The 26,673-nt window shown below is 41.4% G+C and overlaps 1 protein-coding gene across 1 annotated transcript; it reads right to left on the bottom strand.

Annotated features, from left to right (window-relative positions):
* Positions 1-24,563: 24,563 nt before the first annotated feature.
* Positions 24,564-25,885, bottom strand: LOC128765277 (uncharacterized). Its single transcript, XM_053875885.1, has 2 exons — positions 25,747-25,885; positions 24,564-25,539 (listed from the first exon to the last, which is right to left on the bottom strand). The coding sequence occupies exon 2, from the start codon at positions 25,487-25,489 to the stop codon at positions 24,923-24,925; it is 567 nt and encodes a 188-aa protein (XP_053731860.1). The 5' UTR covers positions 25,490-25,539; positions 25,747-25,885; the 3' UTR covers positions 24,564-24,922.
* Between the last annotated feature and the right edge of the window lie 788 nt (positions 25,886-26,673).

Below are 26,673 nucleotides of genomic sequence, written 5' to 3' on the forward strand. Positions count from 1 at the left end.
AACCCATAGCTGTGCTAGTTAAAAGCTTTCCCATTGGATGTACATGTATCCAGTTTCATTTTAAAGAGCCTGCGGGAAGCCGAGCCGCTTGCCGTCGGCGGGAATACATCACGCTTTCATTCCGGGAAAGTCAGCGGAGAATTAGGTGATGACTGGCAGAAGTGATGAATGGATATAGATGTTGGGAGAGAGAGAGTGCAGTGAAGAAAAGAATCCGTTGTAATTAGTTTATCTCAAATCACTTTGCTTCTTTCTTTGTCGCATTCTTCCACATCATTTGCTTGTTTTTCTTTGTGTCCCTGTGTTACAAGTGGCAAGTGTCTGTTGGCCAGTTTCTATCATCTGTAAGGCCTTTTCCTCTCCTGTCACTCAGTGATCAGTTTCTCTGATGTAGATTGCATCCTCATCGATCCATTCCTCTCCTCCGTCCATTCATTCATCCAGTGTAATGTGTCTCTAAGTGAGTTACCCGCCTAAACAAAGTGGATCACATGACTTTGGTGGTTACATCACCCTGTTGATATAGCATTGATTGTTTATGCCGGTTGGAAAGGCAGCAACCCAGGGATGCACCTTGGCAGCTTCTTTCTCAGTATCAATGAAGGTAGTGAGGTACTGAGGCCAAAACCAAAAAGAAAACTCAAAAGAACTTTAAGTTGCAATGCTTGGCATTATATACGTTGTTCTCTCTTGAATATTTTGTAGTATTTTCAGAGCACCGGCAAGACTGTTTGGTGAAGAAATAAAGCTATAGAATGACACTAGAAAAAGTGTCCCTTCAGTTTTCTTTTTAGCGTGTTGCTAAGCAGCTAACAGGAACTTAAACCGTAGTTCTTCCTTGAATGAAAGAATGAGCAAGAATACATCCAAAGCCCTCTAGCGGTTGGTTATCCACGAAGAGGAAATGGTATGTTTTAACTAATCGCATCCCGTTGCAGGGCGGAGCACATATGACATAGAACTAACAGATGTGCTGCATGTACACATTACTAAGCATGTAAATTAAACCAATGACATACTAGTGAAAAAAAACATTTTTGAGTCACCTCTGTTTTTTGGACTGTGAGAGGAAACTGGAGTGCCCATAGGAAACCGATGCAAAATGGAATCGACCCTCAGACCTTTCTGTTCTCACTTACCATTCACCACTGTGCTGCCTATTTTCAGATAAAGAGATTCATATTTTTCTTTGTATTATTTTCTGGGCAAAGATGAAACAAAACCTACATGGAGAAACCTGCAAGAGAATCTGCTTATGGTTGTGCATGACGGATAGTCACTCTAGAACTCTCAGTCCAGACTTCAGAAGTCTTGTTATTCCAACTGATGAGAGGACTGAGCCCGTTCAAAGATCCGGTCTTTGAAATCCTAGATGGCCTGATGTATTCTATTCCACCTCGCGGAAACCAATTTCACATTACAGGACCTAGAAAAGTGAAAAAAAAAATGACGAGAGACAGCTTGAAACTGAAATGAAACACACATAGAGCCATCAAGTGACATGCAGTAGATTAGGATATTATGGAAAATCACCCGAATGCTAATGTTTACCGACCCAGGGGAACGGAGCAAACGCTTTGAGAAGCTAATATGAATTTCACTACTTTTATGTTTGTATCAGATTTTCTCCTGAGGAAAAGCCACAAAGCTGCATATATGAGTCTCTGTTTCTTCTCGGCTGGTTTTCTGAGAGTGACAAAACACTGCACAACAGTAACAGAAGAAATTACAGAATTTCAATTAAGTTATGCGACTGTGTGTGTTCATGTGTGTTCAAATGCTAATTTGTTTCGCATTTCATTTTGAGCGTCTCTTCCCTTGCTGCCTAATATAAGCTTTTTTCTCCCCAAACTGGAAATGTGGTTTCATGCATCTCCCTTGAGGGACAGAAAATGTGAATAATAAAAATGTGACATCAGTTGGTAACATATAGAGGAGTCGTCATCTATCAAACCTAAACCACAATTATGTTATGTTATTTAAACGCTACATCACATTTTCTTTACATGATGACCGTGGGCAAAAGACAACATAGTAAGGATGTTTTTGGGATCATCATCTGATCATCATTATTATTTAATTTTATTTATTTAGCTTTTGCCTTATGAAGACTTGGTGAGTATGTATACAAAAAAAAGTTTTTTTGTTTTTTTTTTGTTAGTATCTGCAGTTGGTTACTTTTTGCTTTGATAGTGTTTGGGACTTTGTCCTGTTTGTATCTCGCCTCATCTCCCACAATGACTTTACTGTCTGTACCTTGTTCTTGCTTAGTTTCCCTTATCTGCCCCTCCGTTCTTCAGTACCTTGTCAGTGCTTAGCATCTAGACGTCTGAGTCAAGTCTAGTCAGTTAAGTGTTGTTAATTCCATGTAATCTTCGCCAAGGAGTTTTGAGTTCCTGTTCCTTTCTCTGGCTCCTGCATTTGTATCTGCCTCCGTGAATGGGCCTCACAAAAGATGAACTGCTATGACAACAATGCTAAATAAGAATTACTACTTTACTTTGACTCGTATCAGGACTCGCACCGGATCTTTTTCCAATTTTGTTTTTTTTCTGTCCGTGATGAAGGTACACTCATTGTTAGTCCATTCATTCTCTTGGGCCATGGTGTCGAGTAAACCAGTGAGGCGAGTCTCTCGTCACAGGGGGATGGGTTGGAGTTCAACGCAATCCAATATCTGCAAATGCTTTTCTTGATTGTAAACTGACAGGATACACTTTAGTTTTTGCGACTGATTTCCTCCATGAAGGGTCTGGGGGATCGAGCATGATCTAATCGTATGTTAATTGTGCAGTGAGGAAGGAAGGTACAGGTTTGATATGAGTAGTCTGAATGCTGCACCGCAACCAGATGTGGACAGCATTAAGGCCTGTTTATTCCTCGACATGACATATGGATCCGCATACAGACAGAGCCTTCTGTGTTCAATTCGTCCGTATTTCTGCACATTTCCACAACGCTTACGGATACAGGCCAAACAGAGCAGTAGCACTGGAAACCATGGGGGGAAGTCTTTCTGTTGCTACCTGATACGTAGCTCTAATCAGACACGAGGTTGACACAACAATGCCGATAATTCTCCGTCCTCCAGTCACAATACAGTCATCGGCCTCGCTGACCACTGCCACCTACTACGCTGCCTCTCTTTTCCTCTTTTGTGCAAGCGGTGGATTATAAATACTTCTTCCACAGTTGCCATGTTTGTTTTGGAGTTTGTCGTCGTCATAAACATTTGACTCTGGTGGATATATTGATGAACAGCAACACCAACGTGAAGAACAAATGGAATCAGTAATGGAAACATTGCTTAAAAAGGACAGGTACGTTTTCATACCTAAAGATGCCACAGTGCCACAGATCAGGAAGTGTGCATGTGACAATAGATCATAAACACGATATAATCCAACGCAAGTTATATATTTTCAAATATAGTTTGTTCTTGCCACAATTGCAGCCACTTTCCGTCAGCGTATTCACTGGCATTACTGCCGCAAAAAAACTTTGAGAAACATGGCAATGCATTCAAGGGTCAACTTGGAATCCAAAACCTCCGAGCCGCTGTGAAGGCCGACCTCGCTGTGTGTTTCTCATCAAATGAATCATTTTTTAATTACACATGTAGGTGCTCACAACTGAGACATCCTCGCTCATGACACGATTGCTCTAACTCGTTTCGAAGGCTGTATCAAAACATCAGCATCTTCTGCCACACACACATTCCAATACACACTTGTGCGGCGGAGTTAAAACTATAATCTCATTCATTTACTTTTCATCAGCGAGTGACGGGAAGAGAAACAGTTGTGTCACATTACTGCATTCTTCTTCCAGGAAGCTCTATTAAAAAGGATGAGCACTTTTTTTTTTCACCCCCGCTGCCGCTATTTACCCATAAGCCTTTGTAATCTGTTTAAAGGGCTTATTGGTGCTCAGAAAGTGCTCTTTCCACACAGTGCAGCTCATTTATCAAGTGGGATTAAGACATGTCCGGAAAAGGTTTTGAATATGTGCTATCAGACACCTCGGAGTTGCAAATTAAATTGCGGAGATTTGTCTGTGTTGAAAGCACATTTCTGCAAATATTTGATCAAACCTGAATTATTTGCTCACACTTCTGCTGCAACTTTGATTTTTTCATCTCTTGCAATGCAATACCTGTCCAACTGCCTGACGCCTGAAGGTTTTCATCATCAACTTTGTTTTTGTTGGGGCGACAAGCAAGTGAAGCATTTGTATATATCATAATGAAACCTTGTATTTTGTCCAAAATGCGTTTTGGACAAAAGACACTTTTAACAAGGGTTGGAGAAAGGCTTGTGGAAACTACTGTACAGAACTGATCTCCCAAATTCCAATTCCATTCCCCATATTTGACTTTAGGTTTGAAACAGGAGTAACAACTGAAATGCCATGGAATTCTGCTTGATGATATTCCAAAAGCATGCATGACACTATATTTATGCCAGACTGTTTTGCATATGATGTAACCCGGATACAAGTGGCTGAAATGAGACTCGGAGTAGAGCTGCTGCTTCTCTATGTGGAAGGCCCCCTGGACACCTCCAGCAGAGCCAGTTGGGAGGCAGCATTTGGAGCAAGGAAGCCCAAACTTCCCGGTCCGCACAAACCTCCTCCAGCTCTTCCCGGGGGATTATTTTATTTTTTTTAATTTTATTTTAAGAAATAGTGATAGGCTTGACACAGCTCAGCCTCAGCACTATCACAGCTTTATTTTGACGCCTGGTCACTCTGAAAGCACAATGACATAGACCGTTCAAGTGTATCATCATGAGCCCATTTGAATGGTGTGTGTCCATAAAAATGAAAAAAATGTCCATTAAAAAAACTGAATAAAAAAACAGAACTACAGTATATGAAGACCACTGCTGCAGCTCCACACAGGTGTCCACAGTGAATCATCCAAACGGAACCATTTAGCACTGCTGTGAGGCACAGCAGGGGCAGTATTGCAGTCGCTCAACCGTACTGTTGAGCTGAGCCAAAAGGCAAAGCTCTATCAATTTTGATCCCGACCTTCACCTATGGTCTTGAGCTGTGACTCATGACCGAAAGAAAGAGCTTCCGGATTCAAATGACTGAAATGAGTTTCCTCTGACGGGTGGCTGGCATCTCCCTTAGAGATAGGGTGAGAAGTTCTGTCACTTGGGAGAGACTCAGAATAAATCCCCTGCTTCTCTACGCTGGGAGCGTCTTGGGATCCACCAGTTGGAGCTGGTGGATGCTGCGGTGAGTAGAGCATTTGACATGACCTTTTGAAGCTGCTGCCCCCGCGACCTGGCAATGGATAAGCAAATGGATAGTGTTGATTTCTCACTGTAACTCAAAACCAATGACCGTCAAACTACCTCCTCGTAACTCCAACTAAATCAATAAGAATAGTTGACTTTAAAACTGCGGCAACCTGTGGGTGTCAAAGTCAAAGCCTCACAAGGTGATTTGACTGGGACGTGGCTGTGAATAGGAAATGTCTACAAGCTTTGATTGCCACACAGCAAACATTAATGTCTGCTCGCACTTTTTAAGAACTCGACCCAATTGTCGCTGGAGGGGGAAACCGACCCGACGTGTTCCTGTGGTGACTTTTGTTAGTTTAGAGGTCAAACCAAGTGTGTTGAGTTAGCTGTACACTAAGTATGAGATTTTCCTCAATGCACTTTTCACCCGCGCCTCCCCTCCCACTCACACATCCATATTTTATTCTATGTTTAGAGTCTTTCTTCCTCTGCTGATGATAATCTGTTTGTTTTCATATGCTTGGAATTAATTTCCACCGGCAAACTGACAGTCAATCTCACTGTTTATCAAATATAAAATTCTCTGTGGTGTCTGCAAAAATTAGCATTTAGTTTGTGTGTCCCAAGCCACAACAAATATTGGTCTATAGAATGTTTTTCTCGGATTTGAGAAGCATCAAGTTCTCTCTTCATCTTGGCCTGGGATTTTTGTGTATCAAAAGACTTTTGTCCAATGGGATTATATTCTAGTTTTGGTTCTGTGGGTAGATACTGGTGATTGGCATACAGGTAGCAGTGGTTCGATTTCCAAATATTGGTTTCATTTTTACACTTGTGTGTGACAAAAATGAGACATGAACGTGACTGGTTCCCTGATTCTTTTGCTTGACTTTCTTTTAAATATCTGTTCCTTTGATATAAGTAATACTTTCACATCTCAGTATTTTGAAGCACCACTTTAAAATATGAGTCAATATATGTTGATTTTAGTGTCTGCCAGTCACATGTATAGTTTTAAATAACTAGACAAATGCAATAAACATTTTTTACTGCTTATTAAGATATATTGAATTGATTTAAACAATGTTTTTTTTTTTTTTAATAACAATATCATTGACCTGCATCCCCTCACTTTTACTAGGTTTGTTTGAAATACCAAGTAATTCTTATCTTAAAATAATGGCTGCGTGGTCAGTTTTGCCTTTGCAGCTTATTACGTATTGAAATAGCAAAATGATTGGTTTGAGAACTCAATATTTAAGTATTTAAATATAAAATTGATATTTTTTTGTTTTTGTTGGATTAGTTTTAATCTGACTCAAGGTCTTGGGACTTCTTGCAATGGATTAACACATCAACAAATGGATTCAGACCCATAAATATGATGACATGTTTGGACAGAAAGTGATGTCCAAGAATGTGGACCTGCTTGGAGTGGACAGATGTCCATGTGGGGAAAGGGATCTGTTGAAAGTTCCCTTTAATGGATCCAAAATTCAATTAAAGGATGATTTGTTTTCTATATCAATTTTCAGTCTTCCAGGTTTCTAGCCACCGTTTACTGTTAGAAACAAGATACATTCATTTTTTTTATTGAAGGACGACGAGGAAAGAAAGCATGAGAACGAAGCTCGGGTTGTAAATCAGGCACTGAATCTCTGGTATCACACTGGATTGACTCTGGCTCTCGGACTGAGCTGAATTGATGTGGTGGATATTCAGGACTGATGGAAGAGGGACTTTGCCCCACTTTCACCGAGTGGCCATGGGAGAGAGAAAGATAGAGGGGAGAAAACTGGACTGGCCTGGGGACTTCGACCTGTCAGCTAGTAAAGAGAGATGGATCAACAAATGGAAGGTGTGGCTGCAATAAATCCAGAAATGTGTAATGTGTTTCTACTTCATCTCAACTGAACTTTAATATGAAGTGGTATATACCGGAAAATGATCATGAAATAATCAATGAAAAACAGATCATCTATGTCCAAATTGATATTTTTGCATGCTTTTACCCTCATAGTAAGTGATATAATGTTTTCACTAAATTGGTTTAACTTATACCTTTTGTCAAAGTACCTCTATGCATAGATTTCCTGTCACAATATTTCAGTCAGACTAGCATGTCTTCACAGTACCTTTACTTACTTTAACTTTCCTACGTTACATTGGCTTTGACCTTGTAGAATTCCATACTTTCATGCCAGAGCCTCAGAAAAATTATTATTTAAGTTATTTATTCTAAATATTTATTCATGAATTTGCAAGACAAATAAAATTTAGAAAACCAGGTACAGTAGAAGAAAATTATAAATTTTGTCATAAAATGAAAAAAGCTGTCTGAAGTACAGTATTCCTCTGCCACTATCATGATTTAGTTTATATATCATTGCCAGATTTTTGTCAAAAATGCAAACTGAAACTACTGTTAAGGCTATAAATCATAAGTGGCATGGATCCCAAATGACTTTGAGGTCTTACTGTATTTTAATTTGATATTGAAACCAACCAACAATTTCTTTGTAACATCTGGATATTTTGACTAAATGATAAATGTTTCACTCACTCTGAAATCAGTTTAATATTGTTTTTTTTTTTTTAATCTCAATCACACAAAGGCTGGGTTAACTTGAGATTAATGATGTTGATGGTCGTAATGGAATAGCACGTCGTGTATCTCATCTAAATGTACCTTTAAGGAAGCTCTTGTCAGCACCAGGGTGGACAATAATGCTTTCCTCATGCAAACATTAGTTTACTCCAACCTCCATCAGAGGAGGCTCAACAGTGTGCTAACAGCAGGCACATGGGAAACAGGGTTGGCCACTCTAAGTTCGATTTAGAACGGATGCAAAACGTGTGTTACATTTGCCGTTAATCACGAGTTAACTCAGCTTTAGTTCCATACATTGAGATTCAAATAAGTCTATTGACAGGCCTAGTTGAAATATTTGAAATGTTGCTCACCACCTGTTATTTACAGATTGTTGTTTGTTGGCTGTACATGGAAGTGTGTATGTGGACGGGTGAAAGTGTATTTGAGATGACCTTTTCCGACACTTGTTACCAGCCCCTTTCTATCTGACAGCTCACAATTGATTAGATTCTAAATGCAACCTTCACACACGCACGAGCACACACACACACCCACACACACGAGCACACACACACACATAGGGAAAGAGATCCATTTCATGTGTCTCCCCTAAAAGCAATGGGGATATGGCAGAGACTCCCAATACACATTACAAAATCATCAACTTACTTTAACATTTTAATCTGCAGATTTCTGCCTTTGCCAGAATATCATCTCAAAACCGTTTAACGTTCAGAGCTCTGGTTGACAGCAAAGTCTCCTTGAGATGGAAGAGGAAGAAGGTGAGCTGTCCCTTTTACTAAATTCACTCATTAGTCAACTGGCGCACTGGATGAGTGGCCACGGTCGTGCATCTTCCCACAGAGTGTGTGTTAGGGTAATGGCATGCGCAACGTATGCCAACCAACCAACATCCTTACTTCTGAAGATAAAGCAGGGACGCCATGGATCAGTAGTGAGTAAAAAATAAAAAAAATCCAGGAAACCTTGTCTGGCACACGGTCCTGAAATCGACTGTGATACGACGCCTCCAAACCTTATCAGTCACAGCAAAACCAGAAGGATTCAAGGCTGGATTCTCTTTGAACCTGAAGAGAGGCACCAACTCATCGTCTTCTCCATCTAGTGTAGTTCGGTCTTCCTATTACTCTCAGATATTGTTTAGATGATTGTTTAGCAGTTGGAAGAATGTTAGAAATGGAAGTCCTAGTGAAATAAAAAAAAGAAGGCAGACGACCAGTGAGGTCATGGATGTGACAAAGGAGGACATGAAGAGGACATGGAAGATGCACATGATCAGTTACGGTATACAAGACTAAGATTTGTTTTTCAATTTTCCTGTCATGTTCCTCCCCGCCTTAGTCATCTGTCCTTTCTTCTTTCCCACATCCATCACAAACATGTACATTGGATATTGAGATGTTTTCGACTATCCATGCATCCTTTTGGTTTGTGATGAAGCTTCATGTAACTGCGCTATTTTCAGTGCCCACTAGATGGCACTCTCAGCTCTGTAATTTAACCACCAATATTGTAATACTGACCTTTAAAATGAAGTATCATCTCTCCTGACTTCACATGCTAAAACATTTCTACCAAGAAGTCTAAATGTCCCTGGGTGCAAGGATCCAGGTCGGCGTTCAGTAAGCACCCAGGGCACCCTGGACAAGTGGCTTTGCTATCACAAGGGAAGCCAATTCCAATTTCAAATAGGTGAAAAGTAGTAACGTGGTCATCTTCATGTCGATAACTCACCCCACACCCTTCTCAACCGCATTACTATTTTTTTTCCTGCCGCAGTGATGGTTCTCCCAATGACATTTATATAATTTCAGTGACCTACAGTTCAGCAGATAATCTTTAAATCAGTGTGATATTTTGTGCGCAAATCATACCTCTGAATGACAGTGAGAGGAAGGGTTTTGTTGCTCTAAATGGCTAAAGGCAATTCTCTGAGCAAAATGTCTGGCCTGCCAGACAGATCCCCAGCCAGAACCTCCCCCACTACTGTCACCCAGATGTAGATAGATGTTTTAAATGGTTGGTACTCCAACTAACCTTAGGTGTGGATGTTTATCTAGCTCAAAAATACTCAGCAATCTATCACTGTGATCTGTCGATGAAACACAAAAGTGTTTACCCTGATTGTTTATTTCAGGGCTGAGGGATTGACCTACTGTTATAAAATTAAGGATTACGGAAGGAATTCAAATTCAAATTCAAGTAAATGAGGTCGGCAAATTGTGGCAAAGTGAGGGAGTGGCAAACTCACTAGCTCCAGCTTAATGGCGGTGCAGCTGGTCTCATTCCGTTCATTACACCGGCAAGGATGTCTATCACTGAGTTCCGGTCTGATTTGCCAGATGGTCACTTTGTGTTCAGCGGTAAAGATCTCTCTCGATCCTACGTTCTCTTGTGACTCTGCTTATATCTGTGTTCTCCGCGTATGCTTCCTTGATTTCTGTATCGCTTGTCTAGTTTCTCTCTTCATCAGTTCTGTTTTAGTTGACTCGATTTGTGAGTGAGTGTTTGTTGACTCGCCTTTTCTGTTTTACCGTGTGGTATTTATTTCCACGTGTGTGTGTGTGTGCGCTGAACCACCACAGAGCGCTTTCATTGTTGTTTGTGTTTTTATTTATGTTTATTGTATTAAACCCTTTGTTATTCATAACAACTCTGCACTTGGGTCAGACTCCCTGAGCAAACATAAGACAAGCTAGTTTCTCAACTTCCAACAGGATTGTTTGAACTGTGAATTTTCCGTGATCGGGGGAACATCAGTCTTGTACGGTCCTGTAACTTCTCACCTCCTCAGCCACAAGACATGCATCAATGTTGGAGCCTTTGTTAGCATAATGGGGAGATAATGATGTGGGTAAAAGGGAAGAGAGGAATCTCAGTCGTGTTCTCGGTCGATAGAGGAATGATCAAGATTAATTAAGACGACTGGATCTGCAGGAGATCATGGAGTGGAGTTTCTGCCCCTCTCTTTAACCTTTGCACCACTGTGATCTTGTTACATTGTAGTGAGCCTGTGGACAGCGACGACTCCCGTTGTTAACTGATATTTGGTTGAAAGAAATGCCTTTTGAAGAACACACGGAAGATAAAAGAAATCTTGATCACTTGATGCTACGCAGGTGGAGGACTCTCATGGTCACATTTGAGCCAGCAGACAGCAACTTGAAATGGTGTTTCTTATGCTGCTGCACGTTCAAGTTGTTTCCTCCGGTGAAAAAGATGATTCATTTGGAACAAGCAGTCAGAAAACAGTGAAGAATAATCTTGGCTTTGATTTTCCCCTGCTCAATACTCAAGTTTCTAACAAAATATAGTTTTTTTTTTTGTTTTTTTTTACTGACATGACTTGATATTTACAGTTTTGATGACTTGTGTGCTGTTGCTTGAATCATATTAAGATGAGCTGTTTCATTTATTATTTCATAATGTAGTTGTTATCTCAGAAAATTAGAATCATTAACTTTCAAATGTGGCTGTAAAATGTACAGTATTTAATTATTTTCCCCAAGATCCCAATATGTTAAATACTTTTGCAGCATTTACACATTTAACGATGAAGCCTCATGAAACAGTGTCATCATTTTCAGAACTCTGTAGGTGGCACTTGGCTTAAAAATGAAGTTTCAATGACATTGTTTGAAGTAAAAGATTTTAGAGCAGAGCGCCATCTTATGGCCAGTGAAAATGAGGAGTTTCATGAAGCTTCGTCAGCCCATTTCTTCAAGCCAAAGAGACGATCCCCATTGATTCTATAGGAAACATAGAGCCATTACTTGGAACACAAAGGGATATAATCTTTTATTGAGATATCCAATGGAGATTTTCTCTTGAATCTGAATATTTAATATCTATAATTAATATATATATGAATACTTTGCAGTTTCAGTTTTAGAATAAAAAAATATGATTTTGGATTGGGTGTCTATCAAATAGTTTTGGTTATTCATGATCATCATAGAATCAGAGCGGATCATGTGACCAAGCTATAACATTTACCACAGCACAGTACATGCCAAATCGTCCGTGCAACAGTCGTAACAAACACATGAACATACTTGTTTCCATTTGTCTGAATTCAAGACACTTGTATCATCTTGGCACAACGGTGATTTTCATCTATGATGCAGTTGGAAAAATGGTTTTCCAATATTGTGCTGCAGGACAAACCAATACATGATAATGAATTACCAGCTGAATATTCAAAAAGACCTTCCACATGCATTTCTTTATGCAAATACCCCCAAGAACTGCATGGTACAGTGATAATCTGAGCATGCATGTGTACATTGAGAGTGACCTACAACATGTGCAATTATGCATGCGCATCAGTAATTAGCCCGATGAGACATGTAAATGTTCAGTGCTGAGAAGAAAAAGTGCCTCTGGGCGAAGAGATGAGGAATGTACTGCAACGGACCTGCTTCTGAAGCCACACTTGGTTAAATATTGACAAGCCCACTGTCACAATGATCATCACTTCAGTTGATTCTGAGAGAGCCGTGTCATTGCAGACTGTTTTCATTCAGCGTTCTCCCGCTTTTATCGTGAAACACTTGTCAGGAGGAAGTCAGGACATTCAGTAGTTAACTCATTATGAACTCTGACTCGCTTATCTTCAGTCATGTAGCAAGTCTTCTTGTCGGGTCATGGAAGTGATGAAATGAGGCACCTGTAAAGAAAGGGTCAAGAAAGGAGGGGCTCAGTCCACTTCCAAAACAATCGGGATACGTTCTTTAATCTGTCAGGATTCAAGGGTGCTGGGCTTCTATTTGGAAAATGCATTAGAAGTGCTACTGTCTGACCAAAACCCACTACTGTGATTGGCATGTAAATAAATTGCATTCATTGCATATGTTGTGGACACATCTATAAAGGAGGATCTTTTTTTTTTATACTTTTATGTAATCGACTCCCACCCTGTGATCACAATGGGCATCCTTTGTGTACTTGTTTGTTATAAGAAAGTAGATTTGTATGAGCTGAGCTGAAAGCAGACAAGAATGTGTATTGATACTGGACTCAGTAAGTCTCTTACTGGGTTTTCATTGCCGTTTTTCGCAAAAATAAGAGCAGTATTTCTAAAAATTTGAGGAAGCTGAATGTGTAAAAAGTGTGAGCACAGCACCCGCCTCAGAAGCCTCCCATCATTCTGCTTGCCACCTCTACAGCCAGAGGGATGGGCTGATGGTACATAGGAGGTGGAAGGTTACAAGTCTTGTGATTGTCACTGAGTTTCACAGTTTCTCCCACCGAGAGCTGCCTTAAGTCGACATGCTATGCAGACTTCCTGGGGTCCCTGAGGTGAATCACTGTGTGTTTAAAGACCCTCCACGGTCAGTATCTGAAGTGGTTTCGCTGGATGTGTCATCACCCCTAGACTGAAACCACAAAGGTTCATTCACTCCAAACACTGACGTGCTTGGCCAAACCCCTGACCAGGGCAGGCACTGTGAGGATGGCCTGATGAAGCTTCACGAAACAGTGTTTTCATTTTCAGAAATCAGTAGGTGGCGATCTCAACATGAAAAAATAGAAAAAAATAAAATAAAACATATTGAAATACTTCAAATCTAAAGATCATATTACAGAGAGTGCAGTCTGGCAGCCAAAGGAAATGAGGACACTGTGTCATGAAGCCTCACCAACCAAACATTACACCAACCGCCCGATATCATTTAAAAACACCTAGAAGTAGGATAGTGCTCCTTTAAGTTGAGATGAGGATCACTCAATTTTATTTTAATTACACTGGAGCACATTTCACCTGAGATCACATTCTCGTTGTGTTTAATATCAGTGGTGCCATTGAAAGTAAACATCTTTTTTTAAATAGACACAGCGGAGAGGAGATTAACATATAAATTAGGTTTTTGGTGGTGTTATTTTGATTCTAAATTACTTGGCAGAGTAGCACTAGTCTTCAATTTCAGCATCAGCAAAATTGCATGCAACACACCCACATCTAAGATATTATGAAATAATGATGTCCCCTGAGAACTGCGGAGAAAAGAAGTGCGACCGAACACTCTTGACAGTGAACAACATGGACATGTTGCCGTGGGAAATGACAGTAACCTCGTGTGATCTGAAGATGCTTTTCAAAATTGTAGGTGGAATCTTTGGCGATTACAAACTGAAATGTAAATAAAAATAAAATGTAATAACTTTGTCAAAGTTAAGTTAGAAGACCAATTTTTGGGCATTATTAGGCCTTTAAGACACACACAAGCAAAATAAACTTTTGGGGCGCATCAAGCAACAGCAAGTGTCAGAGCGAGTCTGAGCGATGTGCTTCCTCTCCACAAACAGAAACTGTTTAAATATAAATATAAATGCTTCTTGTTGCCTTGCTGACTCCCAAGCAAAGGCAACACTGATAACAATAAATGATGTCATCATGAACGACGAACACACAGTCGATGGATGTGAAATAGGAATAGCAGACGACAACTGAGCTTTTGCTCTAATCAGCTGCATCTGAATAGCATGACTTGAACTCAGCACGGAATCTCTCCACAGGATGTGGATCATTCTCCATATCAATTTAAATGGAGAAGTAGGTCTTGACATGAAAATGAACCTTTGGATTACAGAACCAAAAGATGAGAGCGCTTTTCTATTTGAGAGGCTGCATTAACAGTTCTGTCATGACTGAAAGTCAGTGGAGAAACTTGCTTTTGATTCTGCTGCAGGTGGTCATTTATTTTATTTTATTTTATTTCCCGTGCTTGCTGCATGTAAATGTTGTAGTAATAATCAATATTATTATGCTGACTGAGACACAGAGCTCTTTCTGAAGCACTCGGCCCATACACATCTACACAACTCTGACATCCTCACCATTGAACCTACTTGTTTATAAATAGTGTGAATGTTGACAGGCTTGCAGAAACTTGCTCTGGATGGATGTGTACAGTTCCATCAGTTTTGTTCCTCCCGCTCTCTCACAAGCCCCTAAAGAGCTCACAGACATGCCTCTAATTAAAGCAGCTAGATGACTTCTTGTGACGGTGACACACATTCATCCACACACAAGTGGCGACTCACATGTAGCCTGTGGTGCGCAATATAATGAGTTCCTATTGTGAGCGTGCAACAACTAAATGCCCGCTGCAGTGAAGTCTTCTGGGTACAAAGCAATTGAGTGCTCAACTTGGATTTTGATACCTAAAACCGTCAAACCTCTGACCAGTGTTCCGGGCTCCGCGGTTGAGACGTCTGTATTGTCATCTGAGTTATGCAAATTTAGAGGCTGAGCTCTGCTCTTTTTTTCTTCTGCCCTATGTAGGTATTGAGCTAGAAATGCCTATATACTGTTGTCTATAGGATGCTTGTTTAACTGGTGGTTGACCACTTCTTTCTTGACTTATCTGAGTCAATAAATATGTGTGATACAGATGGAAATGCTACAAAAAACGCATTACCAAAAGATGTAATGATGAAATACACACGTCAAATATGACTAAACATTTTGCTTTTTATTTTTTTTATTTATTATTGTAGATCTGAAGAAATAGAAAATATTGTTGATTATATAGCAGTATTTAGTTTGTTATTGTCTTCTGGAGTTTCATTTGAAGTCACAGACATGACCGCTTGTCTATTTCCGTCGCTCATGACACTTGCATGAACGTCATTCTGACAAAGTGAAATGAAATAGAAAGTCAGAATATCGGCTCAACTATTTGTCAATGCTCCTCTGTTGATACTTGAGTCATCTCTCTTCCTCCCATCCATCAGTTTTCGTTCCTTAGCTGCCATCTTGTCATGTCAATTTTTTTATGGACAAGCCGCAGTGATTTCTTCCGAATGTTAATTCATACTGTTCTTTCTGCTCTGTCAAGCCATGCTTTTGTTTATTCCAAGCCAAAATTATGACAGGCACTAATTATGTAAATATCGTAATTTACGGACTATGAGCGGCTACTTTTTTGCAGCTTATACAACAATGCAGCTAATATATGGATTTTCGCGGGCAGAGGCGCTTTATTGACCTTAAAGCGCTCAAAATGCTCTGTTTTCGCCTGCGTGTCCGCAGCTCTGCCAACTGAGCCGATCTCCTGGAGGACCGGAGACGAGAAGCAGCAGCTGAGACCGGCGAAAGTGTTGGAACTTATTTTGAGTGCGAAAATGTAAATTCATGATTCATGTCCAGAACATTGCTGAATGTGTTTCATGAATCAGTCTCGATGCTGGATCTCATATTCAAATCTAGTTTTGAAGTGATCCTCATGCATGTTTAAGAAAGGTAGACCTTACTGTATAGATCTATTTTCTGTCTTTAATGTGGTGGGTGGTAATACTCAGGTGTGCTTTGCAGTCTGGATTTTACGGTATTTATTTTTAGTCGGTCTAAATAATTTCCATGTTGATTATTAATATTTTATTAACTATATATACACTATCGGTCAAAAGTTTTAGAACACCCCAATTTTTCCACTGTTTTTAATGAAAATTATGTCATGGTTCTGCTTTCATTTTGTCATGTGAGTCCTGTTTTGTTTTCGCCCTTCGTCCTTCCTGTTTGTGTGGCACACGGCTGGAGCCAATTATCCCCTGATCACCTGTCCAAAAACACCTGGACTCCAGCAACGTGTGCCAGATCGTCTCTCTCATTGTTTTCCCCGTGATGTGTCCTCTAGTTCCTGAGATATGGACTCCTCTTGTTCCCCGTGGTAACTCCTAGTTTCTGTGACTCTCGTCCTTGTTCCCTTCCTGAGATTTGGACTCCTCTTGTTCCCCATGGTAACTCCTGGTTCTCGTGGTTCTCCTTGTTTCAGTCTCTCGTTCTGTACGCTAGCTCATTTAACTCCTCGTCCTCTTGGCTCTCCTTGTTTCAGTCTCTTGTTCTGTCGGCTATCTTATTTTGGATTACATTGTGTTAAACCCTGGTGCCTGAGTTTAGTGTTTTGTTTCTCCCAGTTTCCATGTGTTTCCGGTTGTCTTTTGTAGTTTATTCTCAGATCATTTTTACATTCAGCTTTTGCTTAGTTTCTCCCGGTTCGGTCACTCTTTTCTGTTTTTGTTTAATTATTAAATATTTCTAACTTGCTCTTGCCTCACAGTAACTTTCACCACTCGCACTTGGGTCCAGCTCACGTCCTCAACACATGGCTTTCGTTCCGCGACCCTGTGACAAATTATGCCGTTTAATGTCTCATTGCACTCAGACGTGAAAGCATAGTACAAATAGCAATTGGAGTCAAAAAAGAAATGATGGAATCAATTTATAGCCCAAAATGTACTCTAAACTGTTGACTCATCAAAGTAGCCACCTTTGGCAGATATAACAGCTGAACACACACAAGACATTCTTTCTACAATAGACATCCAATATTCTTCAGAAAGATCTTCCCATGTCTGTTGCAGAAGTTCCCATCAATGAGTGGCACTTGTGGGTTGCTTTGCGTTCAGTCCTGTGTCCATTTCTGTCATGACTCTGCTCTTATTTTGTCATGCGAGTCCTGTTTTGTTTTCTCCCTCCGTTCGGCTGGAGCCAGTCAACCCCTGATCACCTGAGTATTAGAGCACCTGGACTCCAGCACCGTGTGCCAGATCGACTCCTTTTGTTTCCCTGTGATTGCCCCTCTAGTTCCTGTGATTTGGACTCCTTGTTCCCTGCAGTAAATTGGCTCTCTGTTGTTTGGTCTCTCGTTCTGTGTGCTAGCTAGCTTGTTTTTGGTTACTCTGTCTTAAAACCCGGTGCCTGAGTTAGTGTTTTGGTTTCTTCCTGTTTCTGCACGTTTCCTGGTTTCTTTTGTCACTATCTCTGATTCACTGTGCTTTTGTCTCTTTGTTCCATGTGATTTAAGTTCGTTTGATTCTCCCGGTTCGGTGACGCTTTCTGTTGGACTCTTTCATGTTTATGGACTTCTGCCTGTTTGGACATTTAGACTTTGCTTTGTTTCTCCCGCTTCGGTGACGCTTTCCGTTGTGATTTTGTTGTTTAATTATTAAAATATTATTTCTGACTCGCTCCTGCCTCCTGTGACTTTCAGCACTGCGCTTGGGTCCCGCTCCACGTCCTTGACCCGTGACAATTTCATCCCAAACCAGCTGAATCGGGTTCAAGTCTGGAGACTGTGCTGGCCACTCCATGTTTTCAAGTTTACTAGCTTGTTCGTGTTTTGCATTATAGCTCTGGCATAGCTTGGACTTATGTTTTTGGTCATTACCTTGCTGTAAGAAGAGCCCTGACCAACTAGACGCATACCAGAGGGTATTGCATGGCGCTGCAGGATGCTGTGGTAGCCGTTTTGGTTCAGGGTGCCTTTCACTCTGAACAAGTCACCAAGCCTGGATCCAGCAAAACAACCCCAGACCATCACACTTCCTCCTCCATGTTGGACAGTTGAAGCCACACACTGTGGAAGCATCCTTTCACCTACTCTACGCCATACAAACATCCTGCGAAGATTTCCAATTTGGATTCATCAGTCCATAATACGTTTTTCAAGTCTTCAGTCATCCAATGGCAGTGTTTCTTGGCCCAGGCAAGCCTCTTTGCCTTATTCTGACGTCTTAGCTATGCTTTTCTTGCTGCAACTCGTCCAGTCAAATCTTCTGTACTTTGAGTCAACAGTTTAGAATACATTTTGGTCTATAAATTGATTCCATCATTTCTTTTTTTGACTCCAATTGCTTATTTGTACTATGCTTTCACGTCTGAGTACAATGAGACATTAACCTGCATAACTTTCAGTAAAAACACTGGAAAAAACTTTTGACCAGTAGTGTATATGTGAATTATCTCTTGTGTAAATGCAGTCATTGTGATCATATTTTATTTTCTAAACACATGATTTTTATGCAAATTAAAAGAATAAAAAAAATCTCATTTATACAGTTTCAATTTTCTTCTTTTACAAAACATATCAGCCACGTGCATGCATCACGTAATGAAGGTTGCAAGTGCATAATGCTGCATTATACATAATTCAGTTGCAGATTTTTTTCATAGTCGTCAGTTTATCCAGGATGTATGAAATAAACGATCTTCTCATTTTAGGTTGAACAGAGTCACTGTGGAGCTTGATATGCCATATTAAAAGACCCAGGTGAGATACTCGGTTGAACTCTGACAGCAGACTGGATTTTTTTTTTTTTTGTTCTGTTTTGTTTTTAGCCAGCAGTGTCCCCAATCAGAGCAGCTGGGTGCTGTGGTAGAAAGTTGTCGAAAGTTGTGAGGAGAATCGGCCAGATTTCCACTGTGCTGCGGGAGCAGACGCCGACATATAAATGTCAGTCATCAAGGGACAAGCTGCGTTTGAGCTGTTTATACAGCTGAGCTGTGAAAGGGTAACGTGTTAGAGTGAAGAGCACAACAGACTGCAGTTCAAATTGTTGATCTTATTGGAAACATTAACACACGCATCTGTGCTCTGTTTTTGCCGGGATGAGCAGCAATTGAGGGTCAACATGGGCAACATCGAAACTTAAAAGAATCATGACTCCGACTTGCTCAACAGAGCAGTCAATTAAGAACATATTTAATAGCTTGAGCTATCACTTTCATTTTTCAACCTGAATCAAAAAGTTGAGTTGAAATGCGTGTCACTAACTGGCACCACCTTGCGTCATCATAATTAGCGGAGAGCGCTGATGCAATAATTCCACATCGCTCCTCCGAGGTTGTCGACGCAGGATAACTGCCAGTGCAGAACAGTGCTATTACAGTCCATGTTACCTGTATGTGCCACGTCGGGAAGTCAGACATTGTACAAGATTGAAGCCTGATTCACATGCATTTTCAAAACATCTGACACAATTTACAAATGCATTGCTGCTTTCACCCACATGCCGCTGCTCCGTCATCACTTACTCAGGAAACACTAGTAAAATAAGCGTTTGTTTTTCAGTCTGCTGTTTATTTGCAACTTGTTTCCTGCATTGCCTTGGATGTTCAAAAAGACCTGAGCAGTTAATTGTACCTGGCTGTCACTGATCTACAGTAGAAGCAGTTCAATAGCTCCCCTCCCAGCACAGTTCCAGCCGGCTCCCAGCACAGTTCCAGCCGGCTCCTAGCAGACTTCCATTACAGTTCCAGCCGACGCCCAGCACAGTTCCAGCCGGCTCCTAGCAGACTTCCATTACAGTTCCAGTCGACGCCCAGCACAGTTCCGGCCAGCTCCTAGCAGACTTCCATTACAGGTCCAGCCGACTCCCAGCACAGTTCCAGCCGGCTCCTAGCAGACTTCCATTACAGTTCCAGTCGACGCCCAGCACAGTTCCGGCCGGCTCCGAGCAGACTTCCATTACAGTTCCAGTCGACTCCCAGCACAGTTCTAGCCAGCACCTAGCAGACTTCCATTACAGTTCCAGCCGACTCCCAGCACAGTTCCAGCAGACTCCGAGCACAATTCCAGCCCCCCTCTTCTTGAGGGACTGTTTCTGAATAATGTAAACCCCACCTACTCATTGCAGTATGAGATGTGAACTGAAGGTAGGGTTTTTTTTTTCATACACAAAGCCCAGAGTGACTAGTGAAAGCTGGACTCACACCAAATTCGGTTGTGTTTTGAGACCACTCTGGTGTTGGGCTCCACACATCATCCCTTCACTCAGTGATGAGTCCCATGTCTCAGGAATAGGTTACTTGAGGAGCCTGTCATACGTCAGTGGTAAGCTTGTGTTCATGAGATGACTTTGTCATGCTCTTCCTATTCTTCCGTCCCCCCATGTGTGTGGCTTGATGCTGACTTACCTATTGAAAAGCCCAGGAAATGTATTTAGTGTAAAACAAAACATTGTTGTCATGAATCAGTCAAAAGTGTACCGTCGAAACAACACATTGTGGTTTGGAGCGTTGTATTCTTAGACTCTGCAGCAAAATTAACTGGTTTTATACTGTTTAGTTCAGTTAGGCAAGTAAAAGAGGCAAAGTGAGCAGACAGATGGCAACTGTAAAATTCTGAGTGAAAGAGGTGTTAGGTCTCATGTGTGAAGGGAGGAAGGAGCTCCTTTATTGGAGGTTCATTGTTGTTGTCAGTTACAACATGTTGATCGTCCATTGATACTGCTGAAGGTCAATGATGCTTAAAAGGTCTGGCCGGAGGACAGACTGTGTTGATCTGTGCGCGAGGCACGAATCGGCGCCTCACTGGAACTTCGTTCCCCAAATGGACTGATGTCATTATTATAATAACTGTACAACTGTCACGTTGACAGTGCATCCAACACGTTTCGCTCGGATTGTAACGACCTCTGAATTTTCAGCCAAACCGCCCACGGGGTGACCGTGTCTCGCACACACCACTCCCTCCCCCGTCAGCGCGATCAAGTTCTGGACAGTGACTCCAGATGAATAGAAAAGCCTCGTTTGTGCTCGGATCGTTTTGGATCTCTGCACTTTGAGTAACTCACTTCTGGTGACCATCAATAGTTCTCACATATTAATGAATGGATGTGGCGGCCCTCAGATCATCGCACTTATGTTTTACCATACAGTACATGCGGGATGCTGGCGACCAGCAAATAATAGAAACGTGAGCGTGGGGGACTTATGACGGAGTATGTTGTCTCATCAAATACAAAAATTGCAGCCAATTGTGGCTTGTTTTGAGTTCGAGTTATGTAATCTGCTGTCAACAGTGAATAGTTCAGCTTTAGAACTGGCTCATACTTAAGCCTTATGACTGCCTTTTAGACCACCTTCTTCATGTTGTGAAGAGAGTGCTACACCGCTTCAATTCCTTCCACATACCGTAACTTTCAGCAGCAAAATGAACTCAAAACAGGGAGGGAAATGCCTCAGCAAAGGTTTGGAGAACATGATTTGGAGCGCTGGTGGGAGTGTTTTAACGATGGTGGTGGGGCCCTTGAAAGACCCTTGTGAAAGAGAAAAGATTGACAGCTGGTCATGTTGTGATGCAGAATAGGACTTCATTTGGATAATAGGGAACAAATCAAATAACTCTAGCTTTTCAGATGACTATGTGGAATGGTTAGAACCTGTTTAGGGTCACAACAGGCGCTATGTCTTGCAAGAACTCTTCCGCTAATACGACTATTAGTACAAAAACATGTCACAATTTAATGGCATATGAAGTGAGAGATGTTTCTGTCCTTACCAGTAGGGATGCACCAATACTTTCTTTTCCAAAATGAGTACCAGTACTTGCATTGCACCAAAACCGATACAGAGCTGTTTTCAATACACATAAAGCTACTTCGAGTTTTTTTTTTTTTTTCATTTTTCCATATGTATCATCATAAATTCCAGTATGTTTTTTGGGGTGACGGTCCCAAGTTTCAATGCTGTACAAACACAAGTTTTACAAAATTGCAATAGATTAACTGACATTCAAAAACTGTGCACTGCAGTGAAGCGTTATTGATTTTGTGGTATCAGTGGCCTATTCTATGAATACGAGACAAGTACTCAAGGCCAGTATCAGTGCTGGCATTAGGTCAATGTTCTATTGGGCTAAAAACACAGTAATGTTTTGTCGTGTGTTGGAGACATCATGAAATTTTGCAGCACAATAAAGATCTGAAATTCTATTCCAGTTGATGCAGATGTTACCATGTTTTCATGGCGTCAGGTGACCCATTTATTTGGGCCAGTTGCCTAATGCTGTGCCACAGAGTTGATGGAGCAGCTTGTGAAAGCAAATGAACATTAAACTTCAACACATATTTTAGTTTTGGAGCAAGAAGAGGCTTTGAATGGCTCATGCGACCATCCAAACAAAGTTAATGCAGTTGCAGAAATGAGGAGCAACACTGTGGCCACACAGGGAGCATTCAAAATTTGAAATGACCTAGTTTGAAAGGGATGAAATACATTTGGGGACAATAGATAATGCAAGTAAACTTTGAGGAGAATAGAAACATCAGGGCAATTAAAATGAGGAACAGAACATTTGCAGGCATCTCACCCCATTTTTAGATCAGTAAAGCACAATGTTGGATTAAAATGAAGAGCTGACAAATCATGTCCAACTTGTTCGGGACTAACTCTTCATTTCTCCAAAGCTAGATAGCTAGATGAATCTAGATTGCAAGCTGGTTTATCCCAAATATTTCCAAACTTTATGCCATATGTTTTTTTGTTATTGGATTTGGGTTTTTTCCCAAAGTTTTGAATGACTTGAAGAACATAGGTATAAAAGAGAACCCAAATTTAAAGACATGGATTCCATTTTTTCCCAAACAGGTGCATTTTCTTCTGGAAAAAATAGAACATGGTCGTTCTCAACTGTGAAGCCCAGTAATACCAAAGAGGGTTTGAACACTGAAGCCCACCTCTGTCACATGATAAATATAGAAGTGATATTGAATTGCTTGTAAGAATTTCTCCCTTCTGTGAGCAACAGTTTTAGACATTTTATGAAAACCTATCCAATACCAAAGCATTTAAGTATGTCAAATAAATCAGACATTGTTGATATTTTGGTAAAACCACTTCTAATCTCTGAGTGAGAGCTTTGCATAATATTTTACCATCTTCATTCAAAAGAGTGATTGACCTAAAGTTTGTAGATGGCAGTCTGGGACCTGGAGCCCAGGGAGCTTGTTGGATTTTCAGCTGTATTTCTCCTGGTAGTGACAGTGTAGCTTTCTTACTTACTGTTTATTCCTTGTCCCATGTGAGAAAACTCATCACATCGTGAACCTTTATTGTAAGACTTGAGATCGTCTTTTAGTTCCCTTATTGGCCCGATCGTATCCTCCGGCGGCAACCCACCGCTAGCTTCTCCAGAACAACATTTCGCTTGATTAGCCGTAGCGTTAGCTTTCCCAGTTTTAGCGCTTTTATCTTGAGATTCTGGCATTTTTATTTTTCTTCTTTGGTTCGATTGGATTCCTTACCCCCTTGCTCACAATTTTAAGCTGAAATACTTGTCTGTTACGAGTTGGTTGGATGGAAAGAAGAAGAAATTGAGTCAGCACTCCGAACAGACGTCTAACTACAGTACGCCAACAGCAAGGCCGGAAGTCTTCAAAAGCATTACTGTTTATGCATGTAATAGGCTTATGCTTCTGTAATCTGCGTACACTTGGTCTCGACTACATGCTATGCTATGGGTATAGCATGTAGCATGGATCGACTAAGGCCTTCATTTTGAAAGCCTTACCCATAGCATGAGCAAATTTGAACTCCACAAAAGCGAGATTGTTTTCTTGCAGTACATAACTCCTCAGAATGCTGGTTAAAGATTCTAATGGTAGAAACCATTTCAAAAGAGGATAAATAATATGTGACTAGATAAATAATATGCGGCCAAGACAACTCCATGAAATGACCATAAAACAGCAATCACTCTGGATACAGCACCTTATTTATTTACTTTATTTATCAAAATATCAAATGACTTTGGAGGAAACTTAACCATGGGTAGCAATGCTAATGGCTTACAGTACAGTACAGAGCGTTATTCCCATCCGTCTATCCATGATTTGTTTCTGCCTCATTATGGCCTTTCATCACTAGTTTCCAGTCGCTGGCTGTAGTTGCTTCAGGAAAGTTGAGCCAGCATGGCATTCTGATGACGCTGCAGCAGATAAGCACTGGAAGACGAGATGAAACTTATAATCGTCACGAAAGCTGGTCCACACCACCGGCTCACTGGCTTGTCAGCTATTAAGTTGGAAATGCATTTATATTTGTGTGGAAAACCACAGCAGTGTGGGTGGACTGTAATCTGCACCCGTGTAGCTTCACTGGCACCAAATAAACGTGCACGGACTTTACATATTTTTGGCTTAAGCCCCGACTGCGACAACAGACTTGATGTTTACGAGGAATCATCAAAAAATTGGAACTCTTAGCATGCTTGTACAATGCTTGTACAGTGCATTAGCTGCGTAATCATCAAAAAAAAAAAAAAAAAAAAAGATCTGTGGATGAATGTAGATCAAAGTCAATAGAGTAAACGTGCAAATGTCATCAGGCAGTGTGATGCAGATTTACCAGAATCAACCACAGTATGGTCATGGAAAATTTGATTTTCATGGCTGTAGGTTCATTTAGATTTACAAACTTCCTGAAGCTTGTGATTGATTTTACTGTATCTGCTCGTCACATGACCAGCTCTGGCCACCCCCCCTTTTACCTTAGTGGTGGTATAATGACACCAGTGTCACGGGTCAAGACGTGATTGGCTTGATTGGCTCCAGCCGTGTGCCACAGGAAGAAACAGAGGGAGAAAACAAAACAGGACTCAAAGGACAAAATAAGAGCAGCATCATGACAGTACCCTCCTGGTGTCTTACCCGGTCTGCTGGAATTCAGAGAGTGGAAGTCACTGAAGAGCCTATGGTCCAAGAGGGAGCCGGAGATCCAGGACCTTTCCTTGGTGCCGTAACCTTCCCATCTGACCAGGTACTGGTAGCCACGACCGTGCCATCTGACCTTGAGGATGCTCTGCAGACTTGTGGATGGACGGTCGTCGGAGACGAGGGGAGGAGGAGGCTCATTGGAGTGACTGGAAGAGCTTGGCTGCAGTGACTTGGAAGGCAAGCTGGGGTCCTCGGGCGGCAGCGGCGGCTGGGAAGCCACGCTGGGGTCCTCAGGAGGCGGCGACAGCTGGGAAGCCACGCTGGAGTCTTCGGGAGCCAGCGGCTGGGAAGCCACACTGGAGTCTTCGGGAGAGAGACGAGTTCTTCCCACCTGCATGGGTTCCTCTGGCTCTTCAAATATAACGGGGGCTAAAGCAGAGACTTGACCTGCAGGCGGAGCCAGGAAACACAAGAGTCTTGGAAAAAAAATTCATGGACGGGAAAAGACAGAATTTGCTCAGTCACTTGAGGAACAGCGGCGAAAGCAAGTGGAGCACAGAGCGAATCAGAGCGGGAGGAAAGCCGTGCAACTGCCTCAGACATCGACTGCAACACCTTGAAAATAGACTGAGTAATATTCTCTATAATACTCACCCTGGTGGCTAGGGCGTCCTGCAGACCTTTCACCACTGCTGGGTCCATGTTTCTGGCCAGATCGAACTGTCACGGGTCAAGACATGGAGCGGGACTCAAGTGCAGTGGTGAAAAGTCACAAGAGGCAGAGGTTGATTGGCTCCAGCCGTGTGCCACAGGAACAGGAAGAAACGGAGGGAGAAAACAAAACAGGACTCAAAGGACAAAATAAGAGCAGAATCATGACAACCAGAATGCTGCTAATGTGGTTACCAGTCTCTTTGATGCTGGCTCACGGCGAAAGTCCTGTTTTTTGAAAGTGACCCAACCAGTCAAGCTTAACATTACAGCACCAGGTATTCAGGATGGTGGCTGTGCATGGAAAAGAAAAGACTGGAAACAAGTGCAGTGGATACAATAGTCAACACCACATGCACTTTAGATGCCTCCGGTGTGTTGTTGGAGAACGGACGCTACAGCCACCAGCTGTGAGATTGAACACATTATTATACTATAACACTATGATGAATGCACTGCAATAATTCGTTCGAAAGTAGCGGCTTGGCAGAGGTCTGCACTGTCATTATATTTCATGAGCAAGAGTACAATATTGTGCCATGGGTTTGGGAGTTGTATTCTCACTGCAATTATTTTAGGAATTTTATTTTATTTTAATAAGGTGTTTTATTACATATTATTATTATTATCATTATTATTATTATTGATCAGTAGAATTATCTCATAATAATTGCATAATAATACCCAGTGAGTCGCCTAGAGTCCAACAAGGCAACAAGGAGAGGTCAGGCTCAGATCGACAGAAGAGTCGACGGCTCGTCAGGAAATGTGAAAATCTGCCGACGCGTTCAGCGACTGGTCTATGACTAGAAGTCCTTGAGAGGCTGCTAAGGATAAGTTCAATTGCTTCCATGTGTGAGGTTACTCAAG

The sequence above is a fragment of the Synchiropus splendidus genome, chromosome 9 (genome assembly GCF_027744825.2).
Source record: "Synchiropus splendidus isolate RoL2022-P1 chromosome 9, RoL_Sspl_1.0, whole genome shotgun sequence".
Classification (NCBI taxonomy): Eukaryota; Metazoa; Chordata; class Actinopteri; order Syngnathiformes; family Callionymidae; genus Synchiropus; species Synchiropus splendidus.

Bases quoted from the DNA above. Each gene is read 5' to 3' on its own strand.
- LOC128765277 (XM_053875885.1), bottom strand. From the start codon at position 25,489: ATGCAGGTGGGAAGAACTCGTCTCTCTCCCGAAGACTCCAGTGTGGCT.